This window comes from Gadus chalcogrammus, chromosome 16 (assembly GCF_026213295.1).
Source record: "Gadus chalcogrammus isolate NIFS_2021 chromosome 16, NIFS_Gcha_1.0, whole genome shotgun sequence".
Classification (NCBI taxonomy): Eukaryota; Metazoa; Chordata; class Actinopteri; order Gadiformes; family Gadidae; genus Gadus; species Gadus chalcogrammus.
The window spans coordinates 24,707,595-24,723,615 of record NC_079427.1 but is presented as its reverse complement, the minus strand read 5'-3'; the positions used below and the strand labels follow the sequence as shown (position 1 = coordinate 24,723,615).

General features: G+C 43.1%; 1 protein-coding gene across 1 annotated transcript; it reads right to left on the bottom strand.

Moving 5' to 3' along the window:
* Positions 1-1,251: 1,251 nt before the first annotated feature.
* On the bottom strand, positions 1,252-16,021 carry LOC130405806 (solute carrier family 25 member 36-A-like). The gene is made up of 7 exons (XM_056611039.1): positions 15,607-16,021; positions 10,776-10,940; positions 9,424-9,501; positions 7,251-7,351; positions 5,640-5,706; positions 5,149-5,438; positions 1,252-4,889 (listed from the first exon to the last, which is right to left on the bottom strand). Exons 1-7 carry the CDS (start codon positions 15,645-15,647, stop codon positions 4,696-4,698), a joined length of 936 nt encoding a protein of 311 aa, XP_056467014.1. The 5' UTR covers positions 15,648-16,021; the 3' UTR covers positions 1,252-4,695.

Genomic DNA, 16,021 nt, shown 5'->3' with positions numbered 1-16,021 from the left:
TTTGCATTGTGGTAGAAGGCTACTTCACTGCAGACTTCTTTACATTGACTGGACTTTAGCAACGCTCAGCTGGGCTGAAAGGGAGTTTGATTCTCCTGACCGATGCAGCAATTTTCTCAAAATCTCAAATCTTTCAAATCTTCTTTTCATTATCATATCTACATTTTTTGTTATATCACACACCTTATGTATTCTTTCTTTAACCGAGAAATGCTCTCATTCTCTCGTTTCATAGATCTATCTCCATATGCTTTGAATTCACATTTGAGCCAAAGCCAAAACCAGATTCTTCCATACCCCTATATTGATCAAGATACATACTGTATATCAGTATAGGGGTGCAATATTTAATGTGTAAACACAGATTGTGAGGCCGGCAGGCGTTAATCAGTTCTCATGAAAGGCCTGCAGTGTCGATAGGCGACTTCTCTAATGACAAAGGGATGCAGAGGACTTTGTATAAACTTGGCTCAGCTGAACTTCCTCTTTCTGCTTTTGCCTCTCACGCTTTTCGAGGGTCATTTTTGTGTGTGTTAGAGAGAGAGAGAGAGAGAGAGAGAGAGAGAGAGAGAGAGAGAGAGAGAGAGAGAGAGAGAGAAGGGCAGTGGGAGCAGTCTTTAAATGTCTTCTCCCCAATGGGTATTTCATGCACCACTGTGTGTAGGAGGATTAGCACACACACACACACACACGGACACACATAAGCACATTCACATAAGCACTCAAACACACACACTCAATCAATTCAAGAGTTACTTGATTTCAACTCATGTGTGTGTGCAAGCTTGCATGTGTATGATGTCCATACGCTATTGACACGGTCTTCCCTTAGGGGAGGCCCAGAATATTGTTTTGATTCTTAAAAAGCCTTTTCTTCCATCTTTACCAGGATGGTCCTCCTAACTATGGTCCATCTTTACTAGATAGATTCTAGCTGTGGTTAAGTTGTAAATAAACTGCTTTTTATATCACACTTTTCTAACCATTGACCACTGAAACCTCTTTATTGCCTATAATTCACACAAGCATTCACACACTGGCGGTGTCAACCATGCAATACAACAGCCAGCTCGTCGGGACAAGTTAGGGTGAGGCGTCTTGCTCAGGGACACCTCGACACTCAGGAGGCATTGCCTCCTGAGGCAATACCTCCCAAGGTTTTTTTTCAAAATGTTAAAACATAAAAAAATAAAGAAACCTTACAGTGACATCTACTGGCCGTATTCTTAATAACAACAATAAAAGAAAAAATCAACAGAGATACGTGCATTCTTTCCATTTTATTGAATGTTTTCCAAAAACAGGCATGAGAATGCATAGACAGAGTCACACTTACTCATCAAATATGACATGGGAAAAAAGGGGGCCAGAAAACCAACCTCACATTCAAATGAAAACACTGCTTGTGGCAATAAGAACGACTGCATACTATTATACACACACTGAAAGAGACATGACGCAACGTGGAGACGAGCGCACCAACACAAACGCGCAGACACACACCAACACGCACCCGCGCACATACACACACACACACACACACCTCAAGGTGACGCAATGCAAACGTTTAATTGCCAATTGAGCCATCTTCAGGCTGTGATTTTCGTCAAGGTTAACACAACTCCAATTAGATCGAACAGGGAGGTTGGTAATCCCGAGCCACAGAAAGCATAAGCAACCCAACATAGCCTTTACATATAAAGGATCACCCAAGTCTAGGTCCAGCCCTACAGTTGCAAGCTGAAACTGGAGTCTGAGCAACATTATAATAAACAACGTTGTGTGGACCATAGCCATATTTACTTGCATATTTAACTAGTGTATTTTAGTAGTCTAGAATCTAGTCAAGCCTAGATAGTATATGTTGGGCAGCAGGCGCAGATACTTGTATAGCTTCAGGTGAGACGGCACAAAGTGTAGCACATGTGTTGCATATTAAGGACGGGGAGTTGGGCATGAGGGTGCATATTGCCAGTTGGAAGTCATCAACATAAGCTTGAGTGAAATGCATCATAGAAAAGGATCAGGGTATTCACATAGGACGCTTCTTTATTACGGGAGTTCATCATTTGAGAGGTCAAATGATGAGGGCCCTCAATGGTGCAAAAAATAAAAACAGCTCAACAAGGAATGGGTTCAGCCTCAGTTGTGTAACATCACACACAAATCCTGACGCACGTACACATACAAAAGAGTAAATTAGATGATTGACCTGGTCATCCATCCTGGATTGCAAAAAGGGCACAACAATACAACATTAACATATAGAGAACACATACAACTGCTAGAAGCAATGTAAAAGTGCATAAATAATGACGACAGCTTGATGGAGAAGCAAATGACGTGTGGGAAGACTGGCTTATGCATTTAACTTAACACATAAAAATGCCACAACAACCCTTCATTTGTTGAAATTAGGGATGCAAACAATTAATCGATTATCGATTAATTGTCGATAAGAGATTACTCGATTAAAATAAATTACTTGCAATTAATCGCATTTTAACCCGTAATTCCCCAACCGTCCACGTGAGGGCGCACTTGACGCCAGACGTACTTGACGCACACGCGGGAACACAAGCGGGAACACAAGCAAAGCAGGGCCGTGTTCCAATACCCGTACTTCCATGAGTATACTTAAAGGAAGTATACTATCCGCACTGGCTACTACGTTAATTTTTCAGATGTGAGTGCTGTTCCAAATCGAGTAGGCTACTCCGTGGTGCACTAACCGGAAATTACGATCACGACTGCCGCCGTGGCTCCTCCCCCGCAATAAACATCCCGCTTTGAACGGTGAACTCTTTACGCCTAGCAGCTATAAAAACTATAAAAACTACAAAATGACTATTAATGCAGGCTATGTGGAAAATGCGCCGACTTTGGCTCAGCCTGGCTCCGCCTCTTCTGCTACGTAGCTAAGAAGGCTGCCGTTGAGTACGGGGAGTGTCCTTCGATCCACACTTCACGATTAGCCCGTTTTGAGTACGGCATCCGGGTCCTTGAAGTATACTTCTTCTCGCCGGATCTGAATTGGAGTACTGCGTACTCAAATTTTGGCTAGTAAGTACGGACAGTACGGGTATTGGAACACGGCAGGACAAGACAAACGAAAAGCGGGACACTGACACGATGAAGAGGGCAAAACGGAGTGCAGTATGGAGCCACTTTAAGTTGGTTAATGATGACAAAGACGCCAAATGCACAATATGTGGAAGTATTTTTAAGTACAACAACTAAACGACTTCGTTGAATTACCACCTAAATGTGTCACATTCAGAAGGAAATTCAGCTTCTCAGAAGAATTGCCGCTTATCAATTAATCGATCATCGATCGATAAGATGAAACAACTATCGATTAATGAATTACTCGATAATTTGCATCCCTAGTTGAAATACTTTATCATTATAAAGCATGTCCTGTAGCCAATAGAATAACTAGTTTAAATTGTCTATTTTGGATGTTTCACAAATTGGTCAGTTACTGGTTTGAGTTAATGGCTTATTAGTAATGATGATATTGTTTTTCCTTCTTAGATTCCAGTTGGTTAAGAAACTGCTGCCTGCAGGCAAATCTCAGACTCCATGTGATACGCACACTCCATGTGAAGAGGTAAGGTCTGAACACTGCCTTTAAACCGATACTTTATTCTATATTTGATGAGGTATAATCACAGAACTATGCGTTAAACATCGGGTACGTTTAGGGACACCTACATGTCTCGACCACGGCAAGCATCTGGCACATCTTAAGGGACCGGGGTGTTGAGGATGAACCGCAGAGCTAGCTATCGGTCCGTGAGTTTGCTTAGCACTTATCGATAAAGGCTCCCTTGAGTGCAAGCAGCGACCACACACACAACTCACCTTGTGTTTAACACTAGGAGAATGAGCATCCACAACCCTATCACTGCATCCATTGTGCTTTTCTACTCGGTTCACACAAGAAAGCACAACCCCCCCCCTGGCCCCTAGACTGCACCAGTGGTCCCCCGACCACTTACAGATTATCAATGCGGGGCAGCTGCACTGCAACGGCCATTCAAGTTTCTGAATCCAACTTGCAGACAAAAAAAACAAAATAATCTGAAAGGCCCCCAAAGCCAAAGAATGCATCTAAATTATCAGATGGCAAGAATATCTGGTTTGGTTTCCTGCCACTATACTTAATTCCGGCTCAGTGCCAGCAATGAGATTACTTTGACTTATTTTTTATTAGTATTGGAGTTTTTTTAACTTCATTTATTGTCTTCGGCTCGGTTATCGTAATTAAATATACTTTTCGGTACAGTAATGTGGCCCCTATAACCCCTGAGAGAGAGAGGGAGGGAGGAAGGGTGGTCAAATTATAACGTTTTCAAAAGCAACAAGAAGTTTTCAGGGGTCAACACCATTGGCCAACAACTTCACAATGTTTTAGGCTGCCCATGGGAACAGAGAAAGACACATCCCCATTTATAAAGCAGCCAACTGACCTCAGTAAGACACAGGGTGAGCCCAGCGCTCAGGCTGTCTATCTGAAGAGGGGGTCTCGCTTCTTCACATACCGTTCTATATGGGAGTTGGTTCCCTCTCTCTCACACTCTTTTTCTCAGTCCGACTCTTTGAAATGGAAAGGGGGCAGGGGTTACACAAACACGAATGAATGACTGCGCTGTTTGTTTGTTTTCTAGTCGTGGTGGTCGATGTTGTTGTTTAACCGCTGAGGAGGTAGACCACCAGCTCGTAGGTGCACATCATGATGGCGGTGTTGGGGATCTGCCGCACCAGGTGGGTGGTGAGGCCGCGGTACAGCGCACGGAAGCCCTCCTCCCTGGGCACCGTGGTGAGAGTCTGGAAGAATGAGTGGTACTTGGTGCCTTCCTCTCGTAGCCGGGTACGAATCACTTCTGCAGAAGGAACACGAGAGACAGGAGGAAAGGATTCAGGGGCTTATTAGGGCTACTCCGTGGTGATTCACTACAATGGGATTTCCATGGTACAAATCAGCTTCAAATCATAAATCGGAAAATCCACAAATCCAAATCATGTTTTACGTTATCCTACATAAATCTCCAAAGAAAAAATGAACTTTGCAAAGTTTTTGTGTGTCCCATTCCTGTAAATGATCAGTCACGTCTGCTCTAGCGGGAGCCGGGATGCTCTCACCGTGAGGATAGGCGATGGATGTGGCGCAGGTCTTGGAGGTGGCGGCGGCGAGCATCATGCCAACAAAGTCTGAGGCGTCCTTGGACGCCTCCTCCTCGTCCTCCATGTGGTGGGCGGCCTTGGCCTCCTGGAGGCGCCGCTTGATGCTCTCGTAGATCACAAAGTGGATCACAGTCTCTGAGATGCCCGCGTAGGACGCAGACATGCCACGGTAGAAGCCGCGCAGGCCGTCGGCACGGTACACCCGCCGCATGCACTCAAAAGCACTCATCTGATGCTCCCCGCGGTTTCTGAGGGACGTCAAGGAAAGCACGCGTTTAGAGACAACTTTAGTGTTGAAATATTTGCCATTGAAGTATTGAATACTATCGTGTGTCGTCTGTCCCACTTTTCTTCAACCATAGCCTTGGGCTGGGACAATACAAAACGTCTCATGTTGAACAAAGTGCTGATAGTACCTGATAAACAAAAATGACCCCAGCAGAGCCTACCTGGCGTCCAGCTGCAGCCGAGTCTTTATGAGCCAGATGGGGTTGGTGGCGGTGATGGCAGTGAAGCCTGGGGACAGGGAGGGAGAGGATCACGTTACCATACTATGAGGGCTATTTTAATCTATATACTATATACCACATGAGTGCTAAAAAAACCCCAGATAAAACCAACGTCTTTAAATAAAGAGCTACCAGTCGGGAAACAACTTTACCTACTGGTCAACTGTTATAGCTGAGATGTGTGTATATTCTTTATGCTGCATTCCTGAACTTTGGTTGGCCAGGAGGACAGTAGGGAATTAAAAATTGAGAAGTTTAGCTGGTGTAAAGACTAGTAAGGCAGCTCGGAGAGAAAAAGGAGGAGTTAAACTATTCGACATGGCCGCTGACAGACATAGAAAAGACCCGTGCACTGTGCATCTGATAACTGGTGTGGCAAAAGAAAGAAAGAACAAAAGAAAGGAGGAAGACTGATAGGGGATTATGGAGAAGAGGAAGAAGAAATAGAAGAAGCACAGCTCTGTGGTGAGTACTCACGCAGACCCGAGCTACTCTCCTCACAGATGCAGCACCTCACAGAGACCCCAGGTGGAGAGTGGGGGAGTAGGGGTCTCTGTGCCCTTGTGCCAGAGAAGAGCTACGGTAGAGCAAAGGCCTAAAACAGACACAGGCTTGTGTTGTGTGGCACACTGACCGGCATGCAAGCCCCTCAACGTACCCAGATACACCCCCTCCCCAACGTATCCAGATACAGCCCCCCCCCCCAACGTACCCAGATACACCCCCCCCAATGTACCCAGATACACCCGTCCCACCATCACCACCCTCATTATAGAAAATACACCGTCAACGTACAAACAGCATCCACAGGATTCAATGCACCAGAGTCAAGCCCACAGTGGAAGAAATGTTGGTGGAATAAAGACAGGTTTTGTCCTTCATTTCAACCAATAAACAGAACCCCTTGCACATCCCTGTGTATGTGCCAGCATAGGCCCCCGTGCAAGCTATGCCTGCGCTTGACTGAATTTAGTAACGTTTATCATGTTTGGGGCCCATTTTAAGTGAGAGCCATCTGTATCAACTATCAGAGTGCCTTTGGCAAACAGACGGGCTGGGTATCTTGTTGGCCCATCACCTCATCAGGCTTAGGATTACAGCTAACTCGGGAGCACCCATAATCAGGTCTCCCTGTGAGCCTGCAGCGAATAGGGTTGGCCCCTAGGGGGAGACGTTAGTTTAGGAAAACATGATGGTGGTGGCGGCTGCTAGGATTTGTGTTGTGGTGCACGACACCAAACACGTGGTCAAGCCGTCTGAGTGACATGCACTCCCATCATGAGTATAGGTTTCTGGACTGAACTATGGAGGTTTTTGCTACAATTGAGTGCAGAACATTGCAGAAAGCCGGCAGCAATCAATCAATATGATCGATTTGAGATTTGTTTCCATATATACTGTGTATGGGTGTAGTTCACACAGTAGTTCAACAGCTGCTAGTTCTCAGGAACATGGCTGGATATTAAATAGCTACAGGGTGTGGATGATGTAGGACCAATAATCTTTACACCGGCTTAAATGCAAATTACAACACGTCATGAAGTTGATTACCTGCCAGGCCAGCCGATACCATGTGCACCTGCGTGGAGTCTGGCTCCAGGACTCCATTCAGCCTCTCTTTGGCGCTGGAGTACGCAGCAAAGTAAATGGCTCTGTAAGAAACGGATGCAATTACACATAAAAGTGAGACATTAGAAACATGTTTACAGATGCATGCTACGTTCTGTAGTACGACGGCTAATTAAAGTCTATTTATGTACATCTAAATAAACAAGCCACCCACCATCACTCGTCATGCCGCTACTTAACAACATGACAACCGTATTATCACTGTAACAAGCTAAAAGCTGAAACATTTCAACAGACCCTAAAAGAGCAAAGCATCAAATTCCCTTTGTCCAATTGTGGAGATTGTATTCCCAAATAGGACAATAGTAGGAGGGCAGACTGGTTGTAACTGATGTGATTGACACAAGCAGGGAGATACACAGATGCTGATCTGGCTTAAGCAGATGAAACTCTTGCGGCCTGAGCCCCTGCCCTCTTTTAAGAAGTTTGTAAATAGGTTCAAGTTCAACATGTTTCTGACAAACACGTATCACCACTCAAAGCTTAGTCTCTTTAAGAAAGGAGAGGTTCTGAACTTGGTGGTTTCCTCTATGTATTTCAGTGTTCATTTCAAATTTAAAGAGCAAGTGAACCCAAACCAGTTTTGAACGTGGTCATTTGTCGTATATGATTGGCAACATAGTGATCAATGCATTTGATCACCGTTACTGAAATAAGTTCCCAAGTTAGATGTTTTGTCATTCTCCCCAAAACACTATGTGAACGTTCTACTCTGCTGAACGAAGGTGGCGTTCTTTTCGTGACGTCAAACTACCTTTTCGAGGTAGACTGACGTCACGAGTCACGACCAAAGGGCACCGGCGCCGCAGTTTGTGTGGACGTGTAGAGCTTTGTCTGGGCAGCGGTTGACTGCGATGTCCGTGAGAAAGTAGGGCTTTTTTTTTTACACTTATTTCCAAAAGGCTTTTTTTTTTTTTTTTTTTAACAATGGGCTCACTGGCTCTTTAAGGGAAGACCAGCACGTGTTTACACTGCATAGTCCCTGTGTCAGCATTCATTAGCCCAGAACGCAAACACTCGACACATGCCTAGTGCCAGCACTAGCTCAATATAGCATTAGTCACCACCCAGCATCATTAGGCACAACGTTGCCGACATTATCATCTGGAGGAAAAATAGCATTAGCAGAAATTTTGCATGGCAGGTGAGCAACACTGACACTTTCCACTCAGATCCTTTACTATTCCATGAGTGTGAGCGTCAATGTTATGTACCCTGCTTCGATCCGCTAAGCAGATGTAATTCAGAACCCCATTTGTGTACAAGATGTAACAGTATAAAAGTGTCCTACACAGCATTGAGGGCATTGCTGGCCTTTCAAGGTAAATGGATTCCATTAATAAGCATGCATGAATGACTTTCCCCGAGGTCCATGCATTACTCTAAATGTCTACCGAGACTTTGGAGTACTGGCAAGTCCTGTAGTCTAATTTAAAAGCATGATGAGGGATCCCTTCTTAATGACGTTTTGAAGCGTGCTCTTCTGTCTGTACATGCTTTGTTTGATGATGTTCTGACTGTGACTCTATTTATATGCCTTCTGTTGTTTTCAAATTATTGTCTGTAACTGTGAAACTGTGCTGCTGCCTGTCTTGGCCAGGACTCTCTTGTAAAATAGATTTTTAATCTCAAGCAGACCTATCCTGGTTAAATTAAGGTACTTTTTTTTTTTTTATGTAGGGAAGGGTAGGTGATATAAGGATTTTAAAAATAACTGAATGCTTAAATGTAACAAATATGATCAGATATTGGGCACATCTTTGGCAGGATTTTGAACAACTGTCAAATGTTTCCAACATCGTCCTGATGTCAGTGTTGTCATCAATCAAAGAAATGCCTGAACAATGGAAAAGTAGTAGTAAGTAAGTATAGTACGTAGAGAATAAACCCATTCAACTTCTCCACTAGCCATCCAACCCTAGTGTGATGTGATAACAGAACCTCTTATATCAAATGATCTGGATGGACACAAGCAAAATTGGAGTGGCAATTCCGTAGAGTTTATCTATTTTGTCCTCATCATTGTAATTATGAACAGAAAGGGCTTTTGAACAGAAACAGTCTTACACATTCTTGACACTTTTTACACTCTTACCTGGATGGGGCAACGCCCACCAGGTTGGGTCCCAAACCCCGAAACAGCGAGCGAGGTCCTTCTTTCTCCAAGATCAACCTGAATACACAGAAATACGTGTTAAAGCCTGAAACAACCATCTGCCCAGGGAAAGGAATTCAAATTCTTTGGCCCTCAATACTTTCAAAATGGTATCCTTTGCAGCGTCTCCCCCAGCACTGTATGGTTAAGGCGGCCGCCTTAAACAGTAGGGCCCGCCTTGACTACCAATGTATAAAAATATCTATACATAATTTTTTTTTTTAACAAATATTTTTTTATTATTGTACAATTACATAGTGCAAAACTCTCGTAGGTAAAGAAAACATACTTACATCAAGTAAAAAAATAAAGATAAATAATGAATCGGTAATACTGTTCAAAACAATAGTAGTGCCAAAAAGCTTTTTGAATGGGATTGAAAAGGCGGCGTTGTATATATTATTGCGTAACCCAGTGCAACGTGTTGGACCAGTTTGATACACTTTGCCCAAAAGACCGGAGGGAGGGTGCAGGTTTATGTTACTTGGATCGCCTAACTGACTGCGGCATTCTTTTCTACGCGTAAAAGTAAAAGACCAAAACTGAAGGCCAGCGGGATGCATAGTGAAACCTAAAGGATTGGTGTCTTTTTGGTCAGTGCAGAGCCGGCACCCTCAAGCTGGCGTTGTAGAGTCTGATTACAGAGAGAGGCTGTCAGCATGAGCAACCATGGCAATGACATCCTTTAGCTAATCCTTTTCGACGCTGCCGTAGAGTACATACATGTGGCCGCACAACAGAGCTTCTACCACTCATAAACATACCCAACACTCAACGCTCATGGACACTATAAACATGTAAATTACGTTGTCAACGTATAATAGCCCAGAGAGCCCAGACAAATGTGCGTAGGGAGGAAGCAAACCATTGTTTAATGGTTTAAAAAGATGTAGGCCAGATTCAAGAGTTATTATTAGAGTGAATTTTGTTATAAATGGCATAGCCATCCATCAGCTTCAAGTGAGGGAAATGCTTGGTGAAATATCTGTTTTGAGTCAAATGCGCCTGCCTCTGTATGAGCCAATGTCAGGTTCAGACCACTCCCTGCTAATTTCTGACCAATCAGGGCATCTTTTCTGTGATTGGCTCAGGGAATCTATCTCGTCTGTCAGTCACAGTTGGGTGAATATTACATTTAGCAATAGTGGAAAACAAAGGGAGCAGAGAGGGAGGGTTAATTGTTTGGGTTTAGTCTCAAAATCCTGCTCTCTTGTACGCTTTACCACCATCTTTCATTAAAACTCTTGAATCTTACCGATAGCAGCTTGAAATGTAATTAAACAGAGACCTACTTGAGGCAGTGCAAGGGACCCGGCGGTGACATGCGGGCCACACTCGCCCCATTGGCAGTGCTCAGCTGCACCTCAGACACATAGAGGGTGACGGAGGAGGACTGCAGACGCGTCTTCACCACTTCCAGCGGACAGGTCAATATGGCTCCTACTGTACCTCCAGACCTGGAACAGAGGTAGAAATGACCTTGTTGCATGGCGACGACCACATTCCATGCAATAATCAACGTTCAATATAGCAGGCCTGCATGATAATTGTACAATCTTTAGGTCAGGAGTTTCAAAATAAACTGTTTAACTGCCATAGAAAAAGGGACATCATTGACAACTGCTGTCAAATGATCAATTGTTTACAAAACCTTGGTGTAGTCGTAAGCGTTTAAAGATTTTGTAATTGTGTAATTACTGTATCAAGCAAGAGAAAGGTAAAGGTTTTGTTCATGTTAACCTGATTGCCTAGGATTGGCCCCTCTGTATAGGTATTATTGTAGCAAAATTCTTTAGCACCTGTAACTGCAGAATTTGAATGCGTACACTAAAGTCACAGTAAATTTGAAGTTGTATATATTTATTTTGCATGTGTACTCTACAGTCACAAATGTGCTACAGTACATTTGAAGTCGTAAATATTTTTTCTACCATTGTAAACACAAAATAGGGTCTACGAGTACGCAAATCGGTGTTACAGGTGTACAAATCCTTTTGCTACAATCATTGCAGCGCAGTTGGTGCAAAACACATTCGCACACCCGTGTTTCATAATCTGAGAACATGCCCAAAATGTGTGCATTCGTAAACCCAAATTTGAACTAATGCATCAGAAGTTGCACATCTGTGAAAAATGTCCTCACAAATAAAATGATAAAGAACGCTATGTTGATTCGGCATTTTAATGAGCGAGCACAAGTCCATCGTTACAACTGCTCGAATCTGCTCCTGCAAGTCTCAGCTGTGGGGTTTTTTGCAACACGTCTAGGTGGTAAATGTGTAGCAAAAGTATTCGTATCCGTAGATGCCAGAGCGTCCGTGGGCGGGACAAAATAGTTCCGCCCATAATTTCCTAATCCAATGAAAGTCGCCGGCAGGGATGCATTTCTCAGATTACACTGGGACCCACCGCGTGCCAGCCATGGACCTATAAAGATCGCAGCATACTCTTTGCGCGGGATACGTACCTTTCTGGAGAAGTAGGTGGGTAACCTACATTATGTTAATGAAATTACTTTGTTCAAGTGAATTCCCCCCAAAGTATTGCATTAACATGCCGCAAATGTCCTTCAATGTATTTTAATGGTCGCCATAACACAAGTTCAGAAATGTCTTTGATGCTGCGCCGCCTGTGTGAAGTTGCCCAAAAAAAGATTCAAAAAATAGTTTGAATCCCCCTCATCGCCCAAATGATTTGAAAATATTTTAAGCGCTGGTTTGAACCGGTAAAATTACAATTTGCTACGCGATCACCAGATAGATAGGCTAGTGGTACTCATGCTTGTCCATTGAGCACATTTGCGGCATTAATGCAATACTTTGGGGGGAATTCACTTGAACCAAGTCATTTCAATTAACATAATGTAGGATACCCACCTCCGTTCAGTAGGACGCCCTCTTCACTTCTCCAGAAAGGAACCTATCCCACGCAAAGAGTATGCTGCGATCTTTATAGGTCCATGGCTGAGACTTGCAGGAGCAGATTCGAGCAGTTGTAACGATGGACTTGTGCTCGCTCATTAAAATGCCGAATCAACATAGCGTTCTTTATCATTTTATTTGTGAGAATTTTTCAGATGTGCAACTTCTGATGCATTAGTTCAAATTTGGGTTTACGAATACACCCATTTTGGGCATGTTCTCAGATTATGAAACACGATTGTGCGAATGTGTTTTGCACCAACTGCGCTGCAAAGATTGTAGCAAAAGAATTTGTGCACCTGCTGCAACAGATTTGCGTACTCGTAGACTATGGAGTCAGTTTCCTGCCATAATTCAAACCTGAAAAAAAAAGTTTCAAAGGCTTGTAAGTCTGGGTTTGAAAACTCAACACCTTGTAAAAAAGGTTTTGCAACACTGAAAAAAGAGATTATAACCTGAAAAAAAAATAAAACCAAAATTCAAACATCTGTAAACATGATTTTGTGTTCTATTTTATCTTCATCATTTTCACCAACACATTTTCAAAGTTCAAACAATTTCACCAGCGCATTTGCAGAGTTTCAAATCTGGCACTGTTCTAACAGTGTATTTCATTGTTGCCCGGTTTTGAAACATTGTAAATGGGATTCTGCAAACAGGTGTTCATACATTGAGAAATACGTTTTGAAAGGTTGAATATTTAGTGTTAAAAACTTGTAAAGGTGTACGTTTACGACATTGCAACATATTTTTTCAGAACTTACTTTTCAGCACTGACTTTTCAGAGATTTGACCATACAGGCGCAAGCTTTAAGTCACGTGAATATTGGCAGTGTTCTGACGCCACTCGTTTTGAAACTCCTGACAGTCGAATCTGAAAAAAAAAAAAAACGTTCCTGGGGGCGGTACCATTTAGCTCTAAACCTATTGGTTGCTCTCGGCTGACGTACATTCCAATCACATGTGCCGTTCACCGGGCTGTGCGTGATTGACAGTGCTCTGCCGATGACACGAATAACAAGCGACTTCCGCGGTTGATAGTCTCATCTCCATAGGACGCGACTAGCAAGGACGTGTCCTAGCAAGGCTGCAGCCTTCACTTTGGGAAACAGCCATGGTTCCAGAAAATGGAAATCAAAATCAACCGCGAAAGTCGCTTGTTATTCGTGTCATCACAGCACAGCCCGGTGAACGGCACATGTGATTGGAATGTACGTCAGCCGAGAGCAACCAATAGGTTAAGACCTAAATGGTACCGCCACAGGAACGTTTTTTTTTTTTTCAGATTCGACTGTCAGGAGTTTCAAAACGAGTGGCGTCAGACACTGCCAATATCCGTGACTCACAGCTTGCGCCTGTGGTGGTCAAATCTCTGAAAAGTCAGTGCTGAAAAGTCAGTTCTGAAAAAATACGTTGCAATGTCGTAAACGTACACCTTTACAAGTTTTTAAAACTAAATATTCAACCTTTCAAAACGTATTTCTCAATGTATGAACACCTGTTTGCAGAATCCCATTTACATTTACAAACCCAGACTTACAAGCCTTTGAAACTTTTTTTTTCAGGTTTGAATTATGGCAGGAAACTGAAAAAATATTTACGACTTCAAATACTGTTACACATTTGTGACTTTAGAGTACACATGCAAAATAAATATATACGACTTCAAATTTACTTTGACTTTAGTGTACGCATTCAAATTCTGCAGTTACAGGTGCTAAAGACTTTTGCTACAATAATACCTTCATAGCTCTGTTGCAATACACGGAAAAGGCAACACAGAGGGAGCAGACCTCTTCAGTAAAATCACTAATTCTGTGATTGCATATTTCTATAATGTTTTTGATATACTGGGCAACCCAACAAAATGTAGAAATATGGTCGAGCAATAGTGTCGGGAGCATGCACATTAATTTTTTGCATGTGTTCATTACAAATGGGAAATTAGTTACCTGACTGGCAACATTCTTCACTGGATAATGTGCCAGACTTTTATTTCAAAACCCCTCTTGATAAACCCAAGCTTATAAAAAAAGGAAAGTCTACTACGAATTCAAAAGTTCCTCGTTGTACAGAATATACTCCAGACTGAGGTCATCTGAAAAAAAGATAAACTACTCTGTTTGGCAGGACATTGTGTGTCTACCACTTATCAACAGTCACAGTACTGTGCCACTGGTTTGGGGTTAATTTTCAATCATTACAAATAGAGACGGCAGCGGTAACAGATAAGCTCCGTCAACGGATTTTGCTAGCAGGCCAGCATTTCATGCCTGGGACAAAATTTTGAGATTTAACATGCTGCAGAGAAAGTGCGCTCATGTCTACAGAGGACACTGGATTTGCTTACAAGAGCTCCTTCTGTATCTGAAATACGGTACCAAACTCCAAAGATATTGGTACGACGTTTATTACTTCTGGCATAGGTGCTAATAACATATTATAAATGCAAAACAAATTGATTCTGTGGACATTGGGCACTCGTCTGGATTTTGCCTGACTGCAAACACGTTGAATATATCTCTACAAAGAGACTGCATAGACAAGCACAGATGGGCTACAATGCATAGACAAGCGTGCATTCCGTCTCCAATAGAAACAACGGATGTGATGTTGCATCAGTCAGTTATGCACGACTGGTCTTTATCGATATTGCAATAACTCTGTATAACAGTTTAATCTTGCACAAACTTGTCCTATCCTTCAGTGACAGCCTTGCCAGTCTCACTGTACATTTTATTTGAAGGCTGAATACTGCAATAAACCAATATCACGATGAGCTTATCACAATCGGTTAGGCATGCAAGTGTCATTGAAATAAAAAGCTGAATGACAAGTTTGACATCTTACACTTTACATAGTACATAGTCACCATGTGCCTTGTCACTATATTTAAACATTTCATTTCAGCATTTAAGTCAAGCAATTCGAGGCACATTTAACGTGGGGCATTTCTCTACACCTGTGGTTGTTGTACATGCATATCAGCCTCCATTAGCAGGGTTCACGTATGTTTTGGGTTTCACAACATTCAATTTATTGCAGTAAATGAACACCAATGACTCAAAGTAAATGACACATGCACATTTTGCATTGAGCCAAACTGGGAATCGACGTCAAGCGAAGCGAGGCGATGCGGCGCATCACAAAGCAGAGCAAGCTAACTAGGCTACTGGGAGACATTACTGGGATGCGAACTCACCCTCCTGCGAAGAGATGAACCACGGTGTCCCTCTGACTCATGGTGTATCATATTCAGGAACCGTCCAGACGACCCCAGCTTGGACAAGAGGAGACTATCGCACTGAAGCAACCCACGCCCCCCCAAGCTGTTACTCAATGACTGTTACCAATAAGACCTAGCTAGCCTAGCTACCTAGCATACAGGCTCCCCTGACAGTAGACACTTCCTAGGGGATGACGGGTAAGGCTGCTGGCATGTTTCTGTATCTTTTTTTGTCTCAAAAACTAATTTCCATTGCAGCTTGTGCATACGTTTGAACGCCTCTAATCGAGCCCCTGTAACGAGTGATATTGAACCTCGGCCTCACTTACTCAGTCTGCTGCCCGCCGTGCCTGACTGAAGCCTGCGACATACGGTCACAGTGTTTATGGAC

Coding starts and splice junctions, on each gene's coding strand:
- LOC130405806 (XM_056611039.1), bottom strand. CDS start 15,647: ATGAGTCAGAGGGACACCGTGGTTCATCTCTTCGCAGGAGG. Junction 9,502..10,775: donor GGTCCCTTGCACTGCCTCAA/GTAGGTCTCTGT, acceptor CTGTGTATTCAG/GTTGATCTTGGAGAAAGAAG. Junction 4,890..5,148: donor ATCCATCGCCTATCCTCACG/GTGAGAGCATCC, acceptor TTCCTTCTGCAG/AAGTGATTCGTACCCGGCTA.